Below are 18,682 nucleotides of genomic sequence, written 5' to 3' on the forward strand. Positions count from 1 at the left end.
TGGGCTGCGCCAATCACCCTGTGTCTCTCGGCAATGATGAATTACAGAGTAGAGATGAATGGTTATGCTCCAGGCTATGGACTGTATCCACTGCTGATGATGATGATGATAGAGTATGCTATGTCACCAAAACAACAAAGCTTCATTGCCAATAAACTATGTAACCCTCTTACCGTCTCGATCTCAACCCAACCAACAAAGAGTCCTTTCAACTCATCTAGACTGGCACTCATCGAATGATCTCTCCCTTCTCACGTCTGCCATGCCGAAAGTCGATCAGTCCGATTTGACATTTCCGACCACCCACCGGTCAGGCTGGAATGTCCCCAACGGTCTGGTCGGCCCGAGATGGGGAAGGGACAAAGCTCAGGGTCACAGACTCACACACAAGTTGACAAGCTCGCATAGCACGCACGTATCGCACAATTGTGATAGATCTCCAGGCCCCAAGAGGGAGTAGTCTAAGGTTGTGACAGCGAAGAGATCTAAGGTCCATTTCGGTTTAGTTCGATCTCAGCATAGAGTTCTGCTAGTCTCCAATCCACTGCATGCTTACTTGATCACCTCCTGGGTTGAAACTTGGAGTACTGGACTGTACACATGCACTGACCGTGATACGAGGTGCTTACTCTCAGACACAGCGAATTGCATTACAGATAAGTAGCTGAATGGAAAAAAAAAGCACACAAGACGGAATATGCGCTACGCGTAACCCAGCGAATAATCATTCAGTCTCGTTGAGTTTCCATGCCGGTCGACTACACCGGCATACATCGGTCTCATCCTTCGTCTCCGACACATTCGATCTAGGATAGTCTCAGTCTCAGTCTCATCTCATACTTCTTCCGTCGCGAGAACCAAAGGTTAAGCTAGGCGCACGTGGCACTGTTGACTTGGAGTATCCATGACAAGAACAGTAGCAGGATTAAGTGACAAAAATCTTATCCAGTGGTCCCCACCCGAGACAAACCTCCGACGCCAGAACCGTGCAGAATCCTATCCACAGGCAACTTAACACTTGTATATGCATTGAAGCGACGTACCTAAAACCCGGGTGCTCAGTAAGCAACACAGAAAGGAAACGACCCAAGCCAGGGCTGGAGTACACGAAGTGTAAATTACAACAAACAAAAAAGCAGTCAAACAAATGCTGGAGGGGAATAAAAGAATTGTTTCAAGGCTTCTGTCCATGTAGCAGGAGTAGTATTATGGTCTTTCCGTGAAATATCAAAAAAAGGGTCATGTACATCAAAGGTGGCGCTTAGTTCTTAAGTGCCTGATCAAGCTTGACCAGTAAGCCCTGTGCCTCCTTGACCAAAGCGCGACGAGCAGCGCGATCCTCGTCATTCGTGATCTCGATGCCATCTGCCTTCAGGATGACCTGGGCGAGAATAGTTTCGCTGAGCTTCTTATGCTCGAAATCGCGCGCTTTCGGATCTGTCGGGGGATCGGCGAAATACTCTTCACAGAGTGGGAGCAATTCCCGATGAAGATATGACAAGAGGCCGTTGGCTTGATCCACCGGAGTGCGGAAGGAGTTGAGGCTAGGTGCAGGTGACGGCATGGCTGAACGCCCGGGCGAGGGGGATGGTCGCGCCGCTTGCGCCGGGGGTGCCAGAGTGGCCGGGTCGACTGCTGCGCCACCGGGGCCCGTCTTCTTGCCCTTCTTCCCGCGCTTTTTATTCTTGCCCGATCGCTTGCGAGGGGGTTCGTCCTGGCGCGGAGGAAGCTCAACCTCCACCTCGGACGTCTCACTTGGAGAGCTCTCCCCGGGCTGCACTTCCGAGACCACGCACAAGACCTCTGACTGCTGTTTGAGTCCCTCCGCCCGGCAGGGCAATGAATCGTCGTCCAACAGTTTTCCTTTGTACAGTAATCGGATCCGCTTCGGGTCAGGCGTGTGCGTCACCTCTGCAGCCCGTTGTCTCAGCTGGCCCACACTGAGGGCGCCCTCGTTGATGGAGTAAGCAGGGAAGTGCAGGTCGTAGGTGTTCTTGCGGTGCTTCAAAAGGATGGTATCGGGCTCAGCATCATCGGCACCGGGGTACTGGTGTCCATGTCGGATTGGGTTGACGAGCTCGTCCGTCGTGATGTAGCTGAAATCATTGTCGGTTACATGGGGCGGGTTTTGAACGTTAGTGTAGTTGGGGGAACGGCGCCAGAAGGTGAAGGGACTGCGCCAGGAAGACATGACGATGATTGCGATCGCACACGCGAGGAGAGTGTAGGCGATCGAGGTCGTATAATCGCTAGCTGTGTGATCCGTGTTCAACTCCGGCCAAGGCGTGAGAAAACGCGAGGGAGACGAGGCTCGAGCTGACGAAAGAGTGGTGGTGAGTTGATGGTGTAAAGTCTGGAGCGAAGGAGACAGATTGGTGGCGACGTGGTCGATGTAGGAAGCACACGTCTCGCCCAGGGAGGACAGAGATATGTGCGATAGCAACTGGCTCATGGATTGTCGGCCAAGAATGAGGCAATGGGACGGGGAATGACGAGGGTGTTGAGGTCACTGGAAGTTTGCCCTCTCTTTAGCTCCGGAATAGGCAGAGAAGGCGGAGAGAGCCTCTTTTTTTTTTGCCGCAGCCGCCTGGGAGGCTTCAAGGCTGGAAGATCTTCTTGTTTATTCGTCACAAATGTTCGATCAATTTCGGAAACAATGTGATATCCCATGATTTTTGTTCTTTTTTTTCCCATACATTAATGTATAGCATAAGCATAATGAATGCTCACTCAAGACTCAGGTTGAGGGGTAGGCTCACCACAAGGCTGAATTGATTATTTCCTGTAGTACCTATCTCTAACCGAATGACCAACTGCTTTGCAATCACCCCCCCAAAATATCGCCAATGGCTGAAGTAGACCGAGCATCACATTCATCGTGCAGCATAAGAGCAGCAGATCATTCACACGTGACATGCAAATGTGCCCATACACTATACATTCAAATTTTTGACAGATCTAATCGGCTCATCATTAACATGCATTAACCAATTCGATACACTTGCCATGTGCTGAGAGATCCAAGCACAGCACAACCCAAAAGGTTTCAGCCGGTGCATCGGCCGGAGTAGTGGAGTAAGTACCTAGTAGTTATTTTGAGCAACTCAGTAGATCACTGTAGGTAATTATGCTAGGCGACGTCATCAACCTGGGACAGCGGCTTGTAGAAGGGCCAAGCGCGACTCGCTCTATTTGTTATATAGTGAGTCCTTTACAGTACTACTGTACTGTCCATATGGCGTTATGCAGGGGAAAGCAATTATCCGACCCAGCCATATTAAATATATCTTCTAGGATATCCCTCTGGTAATTCTTGACGAGACGAGCGTTCTCTCAAGGTTACAGTCGGACGAGCATAGATGGCATGGAATGGAAGAGCAGAGCAACATTACACAGCCTATCCGAGAAGTAAGTGGCCTGCCTCAGGGGCCACAATGGCATGGTCACCTCCAGTGCTCTCCGGTGCTCTCCGGTGTTCTTGCGAGGCTGACCGACCTGGCCATACATGGAATTCCAGGTACCCGCGACCCGTGCTAGGCAGAAGCTGGAATTGGTGCTAATTGCTGTGTTATCCGCCATCTGCCTTGACTGACATCATTGTATCCACTATTTTCTGGGAGCTTCACTTCCGTAACTCATTGTCCTGACAATGGAAAATTAAATTATATACATTTATAATCTTACATAATTACATTACAATTGCTCACTGGTGCAAGAATGTACTCAGTATGCCTTCAAAGTCTGACCCCGCCAGGTGCAGGCCGACCACCAAACCATCTCGCGAGACCACTGCTGCCATCGTTACCTTCATTCCCCATCCACCGTGGAAGGCGGAAGGAGTCACCCTGCAACCATTGTGGCTTGCTGGCTGTTTCGAGAGTGTTCTTCATGCGGTGTGCAAATGACTGGAAGAAGTTCTCCTCTTCCTCTTCTTCCTCGACCAAGGCAGAGGTCCCGAGAGTGCTGCGAGGTGCCCGAGGTGCCCGAGAACCCTCAACTAGGGGTGTTCGCGAAGAAATAAATGCAGGAACCTCCTCGTCCACCCGGCTCGAGGGGCGGGGCGACCGACTACCACGGGCTGAAAGCCCCAATGAGCCGAGGCCGTTGAGTTCTCGTTCAATGAGGTCACGCCCTTCACGCCAACCTCCCAGTCCGTAGCCACCGGGGTTGTTTTCCAGGTCATCGTCATCTTCCTCCAAAAGTCCCCAGCTGCAAATGTTTTGCACTCGACCATAAAGATTAAAGAGAGTGGCACAGATGGGCAGCAAAATGAAGACCGGGAAAAAGTAGTCAAACCCTTTACCAAGCGGTGTGAGGTCGATTAACCGCCCCAGGAATTTGTAGAAGACGGTGCTCTGTCGCGCACTAACCGGCAAGAAGGTCAGAAAGTTGTAGGCGATGGGTACAGTCAGCCGGGCTACAAGCCCAGCGTACCAACATGCGCTCTCTCCATACGTGTTCCGACGGACCAAGGCACGGTTGCCCCATACTTTGGCGTCGTTCACGCCCACCAAGGCTGCGGAGCACATGTACATCAACCAAGCAGAGGCAATAACTTGACGACCGAAGTCCACTGGCGCAGGATCTTGATGATAGGATACAATGGAAAGGGTCACTACCGACAGCCGAGGCGCTATAGATTTGATCACTTCGGACCAGACGATGCAAGCGGATGCGGCAGTGAAGAGAGCACCAAGTCCAAGCCGGAGATTCGGGATCATGCGCACATAGAGCTGGTAACGCATGTATGGGCTCAAAACCTTGGTATTCGGCAACCATGAGGAGCGATAAGGTGACGGAGTAAATTCCAACTTCCTCGATGCAGACGAGTTAATAATGGCTTGCATATCAGCAGCCGACAGCACCAAGCGGTCCCACTCGTCGATGAAACGAGCCTTTTGATGCCGAGCCCGCTGAAGACGTCTTGTCAAATCTGCCAAATAGCGTTCGGTAATGACGGCAGGGATTGTTTCGGACCCATCTGAATGGTCCAGCAGCGTTGACCGTGGTTCAGAAGGACTGCAAGTCTCTGCCAGCTCGTCAATCCAATCCTGAAAGTCGAGGGCGGTCCCTGTCTTCCGACGCTGCAGTTGAGAGACCTGACTTTCGAGGCTTTCCAAGTCATTGATCGCATCCATCAAGCGGTCGTGCAACCGAGGGGCATGGGCGTGAATTCGCCGGAGCCTGCCGCTGACATCGGCGTTACGGAATAGTGTGCGAGGGATCGAGACGAGACCATGACCCATGAGGTAGATCGCGAGTACGAGACCCCAGACGTAAGCAAGAGCCATCACGAGCGCCTTGATTGAAGTAAATTCGAACCCATTCTGGATGGATATGTAGACCAATCCGACAATCGCACAGCACAGCACGATCAGTTGATAGCGCGCATTCGAACGGATAGAGTACTGAATACGACCCTTCGGTTCACGATATCCAGAATCTATATATTCTCCGAGAAGCGGGAGGATAGTCCTGTAAGGAGATGAAAGTCCGATCAGCATCGCCGATAAATAAGTTCAGAACAGCCAGAATTGGCTGACGAATGACACGACTTATACGTACCATGTCAGTACAAATATCAGCCAGTAGGTGATGCGCCACGAGACTAGAAGTAAGCGGTCAGGTAGCCAGATGGCTGCGGGACCTGATCCATCACGCGAACTTGATGCTAGGTCGATAGGCACCAACAGAACTACACTGGCAGGAAGCGCGAGCGCAAGAAAGACGGGAATGGAAAGATAAGCGGGGGTTGCGCGCAAAGTTAGAAAGCGCCGGAGAAGAAGTAGAACAAGGATAGAGATTGTGAGAAGGGCCAGCGAGAAGAAAATACTAGACCCTACGGGCACAGGCGTGGCGAGAACCATGGCGATGATTGGGGGGGAGGGAGGAGGGGGGAGGAAGGGGATGTCAGTACATCCGGCGGAGGATAAAAAGGGAAGTAGAGCAGGGTCTCGGGGAAGAGGGCGATCAATCAATAAAGCATTGCAGGTAGAACTAAAAAGAGACTAATGATCGAGAATCGAGGGGTAGAAACACAACCGTGTGAAGTATAGGAGTGTGAGTAATCACGAGGGGGGAGGGAGGAAGGAGTACGGGAAGGAGGGTGAGAGTTGAGAAGAAATAAGAGAAGCAAAAGTGACCAGGAATAGAAGAAGTAGAAACTGCCCGTAGTTACTATGAGTAAGTACGTACGTACAAGGTAGGGTAAGTACTGTACGGAGTACTATGGATCGCAAATGCGGCCGAGACTTGAAACGAGATCTGCTGAATGGGTCAGCTCATTTCCCACAAGTTCATTGATGGTCGATGATAATTCAAGGGCGGCTTCCAGCCCGGGGGCCGGTGACGACAGCATCCAGATCACGTGATGGTACCTGACGTGTCTGTTTCCGTAAAAAGTAACAGCGGAGTCGCCATTGCCGGCACTAGATGCCTTTTCGCATCTCGAAGTATTCTACTGGGCACACTTCTCCACGGCCCTTCAGGTTTGCAGTGGACTCTGGACCACACCGCATTTGGACTTCAACCCTACTGAGTATAAATAAACATCGCCGATGCTAGCCTGGCTTTGGAATGTGAGATTAGTCTGGACTCTGGAGTTTCTGGACTGTCGGGACAGCATATAGCAATATGATGCGACTTCAGTCATGCACACTCTCGACTTCAGTCATGTCTGCTCGGATGGCGCACTGCCCGCTACAGTATTCGCAAGACTTCCAAGATCTGCGTCTTAATCCGAAGGTGCACTGGAGGGTTTCGCCAAGGAGATCACGGGAGCTTCGCATAACAACCAACAATGAGACACTATTGTAATGCCCTGAATAAGGTCTGACTTGGTTGCATACCCTCGCTGTCTGATTCTCTTTGTCGTTGAAAACGGCATCATATGCATGATCTTGGCGGCTGAGTGTTGCGCCCAAAGCCGGATGTGCCGATAGGAATCTCCGTAGATTGGCATGAGGTACCCCCAAGCTTTTCTCGGGAGCGACCCATCGATAGAAATGTTCCAGGGCCATGTTGATCGGACTTCACTCACGTTGACTACTCCGTAGAACGCACTGAGAAGGAATCCTGCAAAGGGGAATCATGCGCCGTGGAGCAGGATGGTCAACAGAAAGTGTTTTCGCCATGTTTAAACTGTGGTTGTGTACCAGTATCTTCCAAACATCTTTCATTCTGGGCGATAGTTGTGTGCTTTCTAGCACCTTCACTGCAGGCCGCTTTGGTACGTTTTCAAATCAGGAATAGTCTGTTTGGTCAAGGTCAGTGACACTAGTGAACTAGTGTACCGATCCCATTCTGAGGGAACCATGAAGTATTGACGGAGTTGTTGTCGAGACCTCTAGTAATGAGCCATCTATAATTCCTGCTGCTAGGCCAGCAACTCAATTAGGTACAGTACGAACCACAATTCCGTGGTCAACGTTCAGTCCACCGGACTGTGCCTGGGGCAATTCGAGGTAGAGAGAATAGATGTGTGTTGAATATTTGGGTCACGTTCACGCCTGGCCACTGAACCAATTTAGTTGCTGCGAGCTGCCCTTGCTAAGGAGGCGGACAACTCGAAGTAAAGCACCGCAGATAACTCTTCATTGGTCGATCAGTGGGGACCAGTATGGTTCACGGCCTCCATTTAATCTCAAGCAACTGTACTCGTGTAATGCGATCCTATTCTAATCTTACCGTACGGATATCGCCAAGACTGAGTCGATGCCTGCCAGTAGTTGGTAGGGTAGTTAGCCTGTACCACCTGGCCGCACCACGGAGGATTGTTGTGGTAGTACTAATGTGCCGTAACCAGCAAGTCTGACCGTGGGTACATACACCTTGTAGCTACGAGGCCCTCGGATACCGCCATCTTGCATGGAAAACGGACCACAACTACAGTCAAATGATTGTGGCATTCACTACGATCTGTGGTGACTAATGTGTGCGTGCCTTGGTGATACCCATCTTTATGATCATTCCAGCCCGCGTACTGATTGCTGCAGCACAGATCTCCTGGCTCCTGAACCACAACACTAAATCCAGTCAACAAGGTAGGCGGGAGCGATATCCACCATTGGTCACGTCAATTAGAGGTACTAGTGATTGCTGATGGTGAAACTTGGTTCCGAGGCAAGGAAAGAGAAAATACAATCCGAAGAAGCAAACAAGTAAAGAAGCAAAGAAGCAAAAGAAAACATACAAAGTACGGGGAAGGTAGTGGAGGAAAGCAGGAAAGACTGACTGAATGACTGGCTGCGAAACCAACATTTCTTGGCCTGGAAGACCTTGCGTCTTTTCCAGAGCCAGAATTACTCGTACCAGGAATTTCCGGTGATGGGGAACGGACCAAAAAGCAAAAAAAAAAAAAAGAGGATGGCCCGCTTTTTTTTGGGTCTCCGTCGGCTGGCTCCCTGTCAGTACCTAAGGGCGATCCCCTCCTATGGGTACATAAGGTTGAGAGAGTAAGAGAGAGAGAGAGAGAGAAAGAAAGAAAGAAAGAGAAGAATTTATGAATAGGCAAGTAATGCGGATAGGAGATGATCAGACAATCTTGACCTGAAGTACAAATTCCCTGCTAGAGTAGTCATGTTGCGTATAGAAATCTTGTACACAGTATGATGTACAGTACTCCGCATAGTAACTAGATCTCTTATAACCTGAATCAATGACAACTTACGGAGTACTCAGGCAGAGTAATAAGGACGATGGGGGGGGGGAGCGCGGAAGTGGCCAACAGGCGCTCAAATAATAATCGAGCAAACCATCGAGTTGTCAGTTGGCGGCTGGGTTAAGTTCAGGTTTCCCAGGTTTTCCCTAGTTTCCTTCTCAGAAGGTTAGTACAGTACCAAGAAGCTGATGATGAGCAGGACCAACGGGCAGATCCCCAAGTGGTCCTGGGCACGGGGACGGGGTCTAGAGGGGAGGGGGTACCTTCATCCTTCAGTAGAGCTAGTACTCTAAGTCTAGGTACGTAGCGTTAATCGCCCTAGAGCCACCAGAACCACTCACCTGTCTGCATCTGGCGCCTCAGGCCACTAACACTAGGTAACTAATTCCTGAATGATTTTAGGTGTATTACCATCACGGCCATCACAGCCATCATCCACGGCCACCCAACCCACTTTCCACGACTACTACCACTCATATTGTTAACTTACCACCACCCAACTTGACTTCCGTTAGACTAAACTACTACTAGGTAAGGTGTACCTTTTACTTTAGTAGTATTAAACTCGAACTACCTTAATACTACGTACACAGTACGGAGTATCTACTGAACTAAAATGATTGACTGACTGACTGACTGATTGATTGATTGACTGACCTCGAAGAGTCTCCCTCTCTTTTCTACACCACCATCTCCTCTACTACCACTGACACCACCACCTTCTCTCTTTCTCTTCCTCTCTCTCTTTCTCTATTCTTCTCTCTCTTCCTTCCTCTCTCTCTCTCTCTTTCCCGTGCATGGGATCTTCAACGTCTCTGCCCTCTCCCCTTTGTTGCCTTGCCCGTATATTGGGGGTCTATTACAGCCATTTCTCCATTTGCATTTTCTTGTTTCCCTTTTTCCTGCCCAGCTTTTCTCTTCTGGGTAGTCCCTCCCCCCCAATTTGCCTACCTACCCACCCAACCCACCTAGACTCTGTTTCCTCGTTTCGTGATCGATCGCCGCATTTTGACTCTCTTTCTCCTTCTCCCTCCCTCTCCTTCTGACCCCATTCTCTTTCTGTTTCTCTGTTCCTCTCTCGCCTTTCGTTCTTTCCACCTTCCTCTCTTCTTTCCATACTTGAATCTTCTCCGCCAGATCGGAGGAGCTATTATCGGGTGAGTTGAAGATCCCCTCCTACTGCTCAGTTCATCCTAGCGCCCTCTTCTGCCGACCGTTCGGCTTTTTTGCGCACTTCTGCATCCATTGCCTAACCAAAACACTGGGATTCTTCGACGAGTGAATGCTCGCTTCTCTCTCCTGACTGCGAAATGTGCTTTCGGAGCGAGTCTCTTCTTCTAACATTTACTGACTTTTGCTACCCTTGCACCTAGGCTTCCAACTTCGACTTGTTTTCTTCCTTATCTCTTTCATCTCTTGTGACTCCGAGAAGCTCCATACCTGGTCACCCCGAACGATCTTGCGAACTAAGCGGTGCAATACATTAAACATCCCTGTCACTGATCCAACTTACATCAGTGTAATCCTGCCTAGCCCGCCCTCAACCCCCCCCTCCAAGCCACTTCCCGGGCGCCTGCCAACAACACCACCCTCAACTCACCACTGGTGCCCGAACGCCTTGTTTTCCCTTGCTGTGTTGGTCCTGCGTGTTCCACTCGCATCCTACGACCTAATTTCCATCATTCGTCTTCTTTCGTATCGAACAATTCTCTCGGAATTAACAGCGAGGCTCATATCGCTGTCGTCTTCGTCCCTATCGCGACCACACTCGGGCGCTAACCGCTTCTCTCAATATTGCCCTCGACTTTCCGAGCCCCTCTTGCGGTTGACCCCCCTCCCCCCCAAGCTAGCTTTTTACCGAAATATCTGGAGTGCGATCAAGTCTTCATCGGTCACGAAGATTCTATCGCAAGGTGTAACGCGTGGCATTCGGGCCAGCGAATGCTGACGTCAAAGGAAGGCTTGCGCGGACTGCTCCTCGATCCCCATTGAGGGGGTTGTTGACATGAATCCGGCAAACCTCCCCAACGGGGGTGGAGGTATGAATGGTGGTAACAACAATTCGATAATCTTGTCTCAGGTCGCGCAAGCTCTGCAGGCCCAGGGTCAGTATTCAGGATGGCGAGCGGAAGTACCGATCAGAGATCGGGCAATGAAGGTCTATCAAATGTAAGTGGCCGTTGTGTCCATACACGTGCTCTTGACCGCTTTCTGTGGCTTGAGATTCGTGTAACCAGTTCGACTAGGCGTAGCTTTGTCAACCTAACATTTTCCACACCAGGATTACATCACTCCGTCTCATAACACCCCGCATTGACACACAAAGTGCCGCTCATGCGGCATTGGCTTTCGAACAGAAAGCCTTCAAAGACGCAAGAGAAAAGGTGTGCATCCCTGCATTTTGGACTCCATTGCTACACCGACCTAACACTTCTAGAACGAATACGAGAGGAACTGCAACGAGAAGCTCGTTCATATTCGCGACACTCGCGCACGACAAGCTGCTGTGATGCAGAATGGAATGATGCCCCAAGGTCCAACAGCGGGGATGGCTGGTGTTGGTCAGGCAGGATTTCCTGCACAAATGAACCACCCCATGCAGGCGTCTCCGATGCCAGGGCAACAACAGATGTCAATGGGTCTCGGTGACCTGGGTCAGCAAAATGGAATGCAACATCGTCCACAGTCCCAACAGCCGCAACAGCAACAGCAGCCGCAACAGCAGCAACAGCAACAGCAGAACATCATGCAGCAAAGAGCTCAGCAAAGGCCCGGCGTTGGATTTCCATACAACGACGAACTCCAAACTCTTTCCGCTCAAGAATATGAGCAAGTCTGTCGAGTTGCAAGTCAAATCATCTCAAAAACGCCCCAAGAAGACTTGGAGAAGATCAAGTTGAATCTGCAGAATATGTCGCCAGAGCAGCGCCAATACCTATCCAAGAAGAATATGGATCCGTTGACTTACTTCTTCCGCTCGCAGGCTCTGACCCAGCTTCGACGGTTCAAGCGGAACCGAATGGAAATGGCTCGTGCTCAGGGTAATGGTGTCGACCCCAATGGGGCTGCAATGCTGGCAGAAACGATGAACCCACAGCAGCGACAAATGTTAACAAATATGATGAACCTACAACGCAACTCCGCATACCCCATGGGAAACCAACAGAACCCGGAGCCATCGTTCATCGGTAGTATCGACAACATCCAAGGGCAACAGGCGGACGGGTTGCGGTCTCAGGAAGCGGGCCAGCTTGTGGTGCCAGCTAGCTCCTTGCCCATTAATCAGACAGCATCGAATATGTTCCAGATGGGCCCTCAGCTCAACCAAAACGCACAATCCGGTATCAGCCCTCAATTCCTTGCGCAGCATCCTCAGGGCGCACAGAATGTTTCGCAAGGTAGATCTCAACAAACATCGCAACTACAAACCGAGACCCAGGCCCAACAGGCAGCACGCGTTCAGGCAGCACAAAGAGCGCAGATCGCAATGACTCAAAATGGACAAGCCGGGTCCCAGATGCAACACCAAATGACGCAACAAAGTCCCGCAATGTCCATGCTGAACCGTCCTATGGCCCCGGGTCAAATGTCTCCGGCGCAGGTTGCTGCACAGGTTCGGCCTCCGTCTCGCACTCCTGGTATGGGGCAGCAGCAGGCTAATGTCCAGTCCATGGGCGGACAGCCATCAATGCAACGGCCTCAAATACCACCCGGGCTGCCTCCACAACTACAAGAGCAACTGAGCCAAATGAGCAATGAACAGCTGAATCTCTTCTTCCAGCAGCGCCGGCTGGCGAACAACCAGGCTCTGTTACGGGCAAATCAACAACAGTCCATCCCGATCCAGCAAAACTTCCCACAGCAAGGCCAAGGCCAGCAGATGTTGCCCGGCCAGATTGGCAACGGCCAGAACATGCGAGCACCTCTCAATTTGCAACAGCACATTGCCAACATGAACAGCCAGATGCTGCCTGGACAACAGATGTCGGTTCAGCAGCGACAACAACAGCAACAGCAACAGCGCCAACATGACATGTACAAGTTGCAGCTTCTTCGCCAACATGGTGGAGGTATCGAAATGTCCCCTGACCAAGTCAAGGAAATGGACCGCTTGCATTTCCCCCCAGCGATTCTAAACAACAACCCGAACATCTCGTCGCCTGTTCCGAAGCATATAAAAACATGGGGTCAACTGAAACAACTGGCAGCTTCGAACCCACAACTACTCGGGGGCGTAGACATACAAAAATTAATGGCTTTGCAGAAACTGCATCTTGCCCAGATTCTTGCTCAATCGAAAGAAGGCGGCCGTGGCGCGGAACAGAACGGTCAGGGCCCTTGGATGCCAACACAATTCCAGGGACAATCGCAGCCCTTCATGAATAATCAATTCCCATCCGGTCAGCAGCAACCATCCATTAATATGCCTGCCATACGCCCGATCACTCCACAAGATATTCAGCTGGCCAGGCAGCGCCTTGGTCCACAGGTTCAGAGCTTGAGTGACGAACAACTCCGTGATTTACTTCACCGGAACAGACAGAAGCAGATACAGGCAGCGCAAGCTCGCGCCTTGGCTGCTCAACAGGGTCAACAGGGCCAACAGCCTCAGACAACTTCGCAGCCTCCTGTCACTGTTCCTCCAACAGTTCCTCAGGTCAAGCTAGAGTCCCAAGCTCCGCAGTCTACATCGCAGCAGGGCTCGCAGAATGCGACGGCAAAGGCTCAGGCTACAGCTGCTGGAAAAGGAAACAAAGCTTCTGCCACTAAGCAGGCACCCAAGAGGAAGCTTCCAAATGAGGAGCCCACGGAAGTCCAAACCACGCCCATACAAAAGCCGACTCAACCTGCCGCTTCACAAGGAGGACCCGTCCCCGTTCCCAACAGGCCTAACATGTTTTTTACCCGCGAACAGCTGGCGGCTATGACGCCCCAGCAACGTGCTCAGCTGGAGCTACATTTGCGGAGGCAACAGGCACAAGGTCGTGGATCCATCAGTAGGACTTCCGCTGAAGATGCTTGGAACAATCTACCAGAAAGAATTGGAATGATGTACGAGGAAATCGCTAAGACTGCGCCGCCTGTTGAGCCTGTTGCAATTACACCGGAGCAAAAGGCAAGCATGTCTCAGCAGCTGCGTGACTCGACAGACTATTTGGGTAGGATGGATGCGCTTGTTCAATTTATAGCAAAGATACCCGGCCAGGAGCGGAATGTCCGCAGTTTACTTGCGATGGTAGGTCTTCGTCACCTTTAACTCTCGTCTGCATTCAGCTAATGGCGCCTACAGCGGATACAATTGATGAGACAATTCAAACCCGGGGCGGACTGGGCACTCGCTGACCAGTACACGATCACGCCCGAGTATCTCGCAGGAACCACTAACTATATTAAAAAGTTGTTCCATCATATGATCGCTCGAGTGAACCAGCAGCAAAGCCAGGTACCGGGTCAGCGACCCAGTGCCCCACAAGGTGGATCTGTGGCACCGGCCAGCCTCCCAAACAACATGCCCGCTCTGAACGCGACGAACCTGCACCAGTTACAGCAACAGGAAGAGGCTCTTCAGCGTGCTCGTCGAGCTTCCAGTCAAACCGCATCGGGACCTTCCGGAATTCCGCAGGCACCATTCGGCGCACCATCGCCTCAGGGCGTTCCCCACGCTTATGGACCCGGTAGTATACCTCCCGAGCAGTTGAAGCTGCCCCCTCCGAAGAAGCGAAAGCAGTCTCATGCCGGTGCTACCCCCGTGCTTGGAACTTCAGTGCCCAAGGCTCAAGCAAACAAGCAAACAGGCGCGGAGGTGAAGCTAGCTAGTGCAGCTTTGAGCGGCGCTTTCAAGTGCAGTGTTACTGAATGTCAGAATCATTATCATGGTTTTGCCACTCAAAGCGCGCTAGACAGTCACGTCGAAGAATGCCACAAGATCGAAGAGCCAATCGAAAATCCGCTGGAGTTTGCCCTGGAGAGTTTCCGTACCAATCTTGTCAAAGAGGAAGAGCAAGGAGGATTACAAAGCAGTAAGGACACCTCACAGGCCCCCGGCAAGCTTGCTCCAGCATCATCTCCAACGAAACACGATACCAAGCTTGGAGGTACGCCAGTTCCTGGGGGTGCGACTCCCATGGGCCGTGCTCCCAGTCAACTGGGACCCAAGCCTAGTTCCCCGGCCTCGAATTTGCAACTAACTCCTCGTACTTCTTCAGCCAAAGTGCCTACGTCATCTCCTCTGAAGCCGACGACCAGAAAGGACGATAAGAAAGAAGCGACCAAGCCCCTGGAGCACGCACCCCCGGCAATGGACGTGATGACGGCCGACCCATGGGCAAACAGTACCATTTCCCTCGAAACAATCCAGGACACGTTCTTGGATCTCGGGGACGATGCGGGCCTGGGCTTTGGAGCGATGGACGAGTTCCTTAATCCCGAGATGTTTACCAATTCACAATCCGAGGACACTCCGGACTCAATCGAGACCGGTCTTATCACCCAGACCCCTAAGGATAACGATCTACCAAAGAGTGCCGAGGTCAACGGCAAGACCGGAGAAATCGCGGATGAGAATTGGATTCCTGTGGATTGGATCAACCTCCCGGGCCGATTTGAAGACGGTCTTCTGATGAACGACTCATGGGACGACATTGATTGGGAGATGATTGATCGTAAAGACACGGGCATGAATGTTGATGACAGTGGAATCGCCATCATTGCCATGTGATCTGATCCATGTTTTCTGTTATCTCATGAGCGCCGTTTATGATTTTGAGCTGGCGAATGGCGTAGTGGATTCTATGTTTCTGCTGGCATAATTGACTGCAGGCCGGATGTACATTAACTGGGGGACACAGGAGTGATTGCCTGGGTCTTCATTCTACACTTTGCTATCATTTCATTCTTAGCCTAGGCGTTGCAAGGAGCAAGTGAGGGAAAAAGAAGAGCCTCTTTTTTTTTTTTTTCCTGGTTCTCGCAGACAGCGAAGTGTCTTTTGAGTTGGGGGAATCATGTGGTTAGCAGCAGTTCTAAGGCTATTACAATCATTGGATACGACCTCGAGTCGGAACATTCTTCACGAGCTTCCACGTTCCTGTCGATATAGATACTAGATAATGATGTGTTGAATACGCCGAGAATCGAATTCGTCCTGAGAACGAGGACCTTGTTAGTAGCTGTACTCTGTAGCGTGAGTGGATAATAAGCGGAGAGAGCATGATTAAGGACGGATCCCGTGATCCGTGGCTGGCTTGTTCCCCACTGGAGATCAGCTGCCGTTCCGATAAGCTACCTAACTTAGGTCGATCCATCCTATCCTCGACCCCGTCCGTCATTTGCCATCTCCTCCTCTTCCTCCTCCTCCTCCTCCTCCTCTTCCCATCACCTTCATCCAACTTGCTTCTTCCCTCCACCCCGTCTTTGTTCCGTGTTATTCCCCCACCACCAATCAACCCCCCTCCCCTCTCAAACGCCCTCTTCTTCCATAATGGGTTATCAATAGAATACATCTATCTCACCGTTTTCTCTCTGATGATCTGATCTCTACCGCAGCATATGCGACTGGCCTCTTGCGCTCCTTGGTCAGCTATCTCTATCGCGCTTCCTTGAATACATATTAAACCTTTATCTCCATACGTCGGACACCGAGCCTTATCTGTATACATATTACATCTAAGGCTCTTTTTCTATTTGTTGTTAGCTTCAACTAGCAGCAATAATGGCGAGCAAAGCCACCGTCCCTTTCCTGGTCACGATGATGCTCGTGACTGGGGTTTGCAATACCATTCTCAATAAGTATCAGGTTTGACACTCCACTGATTCTCTTGCCTTTTCCGAATTTCACTGACAACGGCTGCTTGTAGGACATGCAATGTGTTCGTAATTGTGACTCTCCGGACTCGAAGTATCGTCACACTTTTGAACAACCGGTGATCCAGACGTATGCTATCTCTCTCTCTCTTTCTATACCAATTAGCTATACAATGCTCACATCATTCCAATCATGATAGCATTCAAATGTTCATTGGCGAGATGGGCAGCTGGCTTGTCGTTTTATTTTCATACCTCTACCAGCGCTACATCGCCCCTCGCTTGTCCAGCAACTCCTCCCCTCTTCTGGCGGGTGGCTATCATCCCGTCCACAATGACGATGGACTTGACGAAGAAGAGGAGGATTACACAATTCGGGGCCCCGAATATCTTCGTGATTCCACCAAGCCCGATGAATCACCTGATGGGCGCATTCGTCTCCAAGGATGGAGGATCTTCCTCCTTGCAGCACCGGCATGCTGTGACATTGCAGGTACTACTTTGATGAACGTCGGACTGCTGTTCGTCGCCGCCAGTATCTACCAAATGACCCGGGGTGCCCTCGTCCTCTTTGTCGGCCTCTTCAGTGTGATCTTTCTCCACCGCAAACTCCACATTTATCACTGGGCGGCACTGTTTGTGGTCGTTCTTGGCGTTGCGCTGGTTGGCCTTGCAGGCGCACTGTTCAGTCAGGGCCATGACTCTGCCCCAGAGAATGCAGCAGCGGCCATCACACATGCTCTCCGAGAAGTGCAGACCACTGCACGAACTCCAGAAGCCGTGCAAACACTGATCGGTGTTCTTCTCATTGCCGCCGCGCAGATCTTCACTGCTTCGCAGTTCGTGCTCGAAGAATGGATCCTGGAACATTACGCCATGGATCCTCTTCAGGTAGTTGGTTGGGAGGGTATCTTTGGGTTCAGCGTGACTGTCATCGGCTCGATCATCATGTACTTGGCTGTCGGACGGACCGAGGCAGGTCGCTATGGCTACTTTGACGCAAAGGAAGGCTGGCGCCAGATTCTACACAACCGTTCAATCGCCATCTCCAGCCTTCTGATCATGATCAGCATTGGGTAAGTTATCACCACTGAACAGCTTCGATCTCGTTGATACTAAGTGTTTCTGCTGCAGCGGCTTCAATTTCTTTGGGCTTTCCGTTACTCACACCGTTTCGGCTACATCGCGTAGTACCATTGACACGTGCCGCACCCTCTTCATTTGGCTTGTCTCTCTAGCTCTGGGCTGGGAAACCTTCAAATGGCTCCAGGTGGCTGGCTTTGCTCTGCTAGTCTACGGGACCTTCCTTTTCAACGACATTATCCAGCCCCCACTCAAGGCTTGTCTTCCTCGTGATCGCCGCGAAAGAGTTATTCTTCTTCCCGAAGAACCCATCGAGCATATCTAGAAGTGCGGACTGTGCAGTTTGACTTGGCCCGTTTTGTCCCACAACATGACATCTTTCAATTTGGCTTCCTTGGGCTGGCTATGACGGTGTTGATCACCTTGTCTAGCTACACTTTGTTACTGTCGAGCTTTTAGAGGCCATTGACTTGGATGGCTGGTCACTGTATTGGATATGTTCACTTTACCTGTACACGCTCCCCACAACCTTTTGGAGATCAGCCGGGAAAACCCCGTCGCATTGCACCTATATATATCTTTCCTTGGGATGGCGGGTTTCCGAATGGCGGAGTAAGTGGCTTTGCGTCGCGTTCAACCATTTCCATCGATCTGTCATTTTTTGTTTTCCAGGCTTTATCATGGTCACGGCACCGAGTTTTTTCTTCTTGTTCGATTATTTGGCAAGGTCTTTGATCTAGACGATGGCGACATCGATGCAGCAGAATGGCAATAAGATTTTATCATGGTTGTTCGGTTTCTTTTATTGGTTGTGTGAATTGTATTCTAGCTGTTTTGTTGAGAATATAACAATCCAGCACATGTGGCCTAGGGCTAGGGTCCACCAGATCGGGCGAATATATATTTGAGTCGTCTCTAACATTTATGATTTTAACCCCCTCATCTATCAAGCTGTACTGGACAAAGATCCCCTATACACGAATCCCATTCTCTAGATCCAGTTTTCTATGTTCTCACTCGAGACTTGGACTTCAAAAAAGGGTATGAGTAGGTAAAAGCCGAAACTCGGCAGGATTGATGCTGTACAAGCAAGGTAAATTGCATTGGGAAAAAATGTGGGGACGCGCTCAGAAGGGGGGA

The 18,682-nt window shown here is 50.8% G+C and overlaps 4 protein-coding genes across 4 annotated transcripts; 2 read left to right on the forward strand and 2 right to left on the reverse strand.

The window, feature by feature from the left end:
• Nucleotides 1–1,267: 1,267 nt before the first annotated feature.
• Nucleotides 1,268–2,434, reverse strand: BO82DRAFT_251813 (uncharacterized protein; the record flags this gene model as incomplete). Its single annotated transcript, XM_025630888.1, has 1 exon — nucleotides 1,268–2,434. A coding segment is annotated over one exon (1,167 nt), but the record flags the coding sequence as incomplete, so codon positions are not given.
• A 1,138-nt stretch (nucleotides 2,435–3,572) lies between these two features.
• On the reverse strand, nucleotides 3,573–6,268 carry BO82DRAFT_354063 (LMBR1 domain-containing protein). Its single transcript, XM_025635119.1, has 2 exons — nucleotides 5,566–6,268; nucleotides 3,573–5,475 (listed from the first exon to the last, which is right to left on the reverse strand). The coding sequence occupies exons 1-2, from the start codon at nucleotides 5,865–5,867 to the stop codon at nucleotides 3,735–3,737; spliced, it is 2,043 nt and encodes a 680-aa protein (XP_025492392.1). The 5' UTR covers nucleotides 5,868–6,268; the 3' UTR covers nucleotides 3,573–3,734.
• A 3,952-nt stretch (nucleotides 6,269–10,220) lies between these two features.
• BO82DRAFT_69829 (uncharacterized protein) lies at nucleotides 10,221–15,518 on the forward strand. Its single transcript, XM_025641474.1, has 4 exons — nucleotides 10,221–10,828; nucleotides 10,941–11,043; nucleotides 11,097–13,895; nucleotides 13,950–15,518. The coding sequence occupies exons 1-4, from the start codon at nucleotides 10,665–10,667 to the stop codon at nucleotides 15,375–15,377; spliced, it is 4,494 nt and encodes a 1,497-aa protein (XP_025492393.1). The 5' UTR covers nucleotides 10,221–10,664; the 3' UTR covers nucleotides 15,378–15,518.
• Nucleotides 15,519–16,278: 760 nt separating this feature from the next.
• On the forward strand, nucleotides 16,279–18,076 carry BO82DRAFT_69853 (putative nucleotide-sugar transporter). The gene is made up of 4 exons (XM_025641475.1): nucleotides 16,279–16,451; nucleotides 16,513–16,589; nucleotides 16,660–17,535; nucleotides 17,594–18,076. The coding sequence occupies exons 1-4, from the start codon at nucleotides 16,368–16,370 to the stop codon at nucleotides 17,865–17,867; spliced, it is 1,311 nt and encodes a 436-aa protein (XP_025492394.1). The 5' UTR covers nucleotides 16,279–16,367; the 3' UTR covers nucleotides 17,868–18,076.
• The last annotated feature ends 606 nt before the right edge of the window (nucleotides 18,077–18,682 follow it).

This window comes from Aspergillus uvarum (genome assembly GCF_003184745.1).
Source record: "Aspergillus uvarum CBS 121591 unplaced genomic scaffold BO82scaffold_24, whole genome shotgun sequence".
In the NCBI taxonomy this organism is placed as follows: domain Eukaryota; kingdom Fungi; phylum Ascomycota; class Eurotiomycetes; order Eurotiales; family Aspergillaceae; genus Aspergillus; species Aspergillus uvarum.

Coding starts and splice junctions, on each gene's coding strand:
- BO82DRAFT_354063 (XM_025635119.1), bottom strand. CDS start 5,867: ATGGTTCTCGCCACGCCTGTGCCCGTAGGGTCTAGTATTTTCTTCTCG. Junction 5,476..5,565: donor CTGATATTTGTACTGACATG/GTACGTATAAGT, acceptor ATCTCCTTACAG/GACTATCCTCCCGCTTCTCG.
- BO82DRAFT_69829 (XM_025641474.1), top strand. CDS start 10,665: ATGAATCCGGCAAACCTCCCCAACGGGGGTGGAGGTATGAATGGTGGT. Junction 11,044..11,096: donor TCAAAGACGCAAGAGAAAAG/GTGTGCATCCCT, acceptor TAACACTTCTAG/AACGAATACGAGAGGAACTG. Junction 13,896..13,949: donor TCCGCAGTTTACTTGCGATG/GTAGGTCTTCGT, acceptor TGGCGCCTACAG/CGGATACAATTGATGAGACA.
- BO82DRAFT_69853 (XM_025641475.1), top strand. CDS start 16,368: ATGGCGAGCAAAGCCACCGTCCCTTTCCTGGTCACGATGATGCTCGTG. Junction 16,452..16,512: donor CCATTCTCAATAAGTATCAG/GTTTGACACTCC, acceptor GGCTGCTTGTAG/GACATGCAATGTGTTCGTAA. Junction 17,536..17,593: donor CTGATCATGATCAGCATTGG/GTAAGTTATCAC, acceptor TTTCTGCTGCAG/CGGCTTCAATTTCTTTGGGC.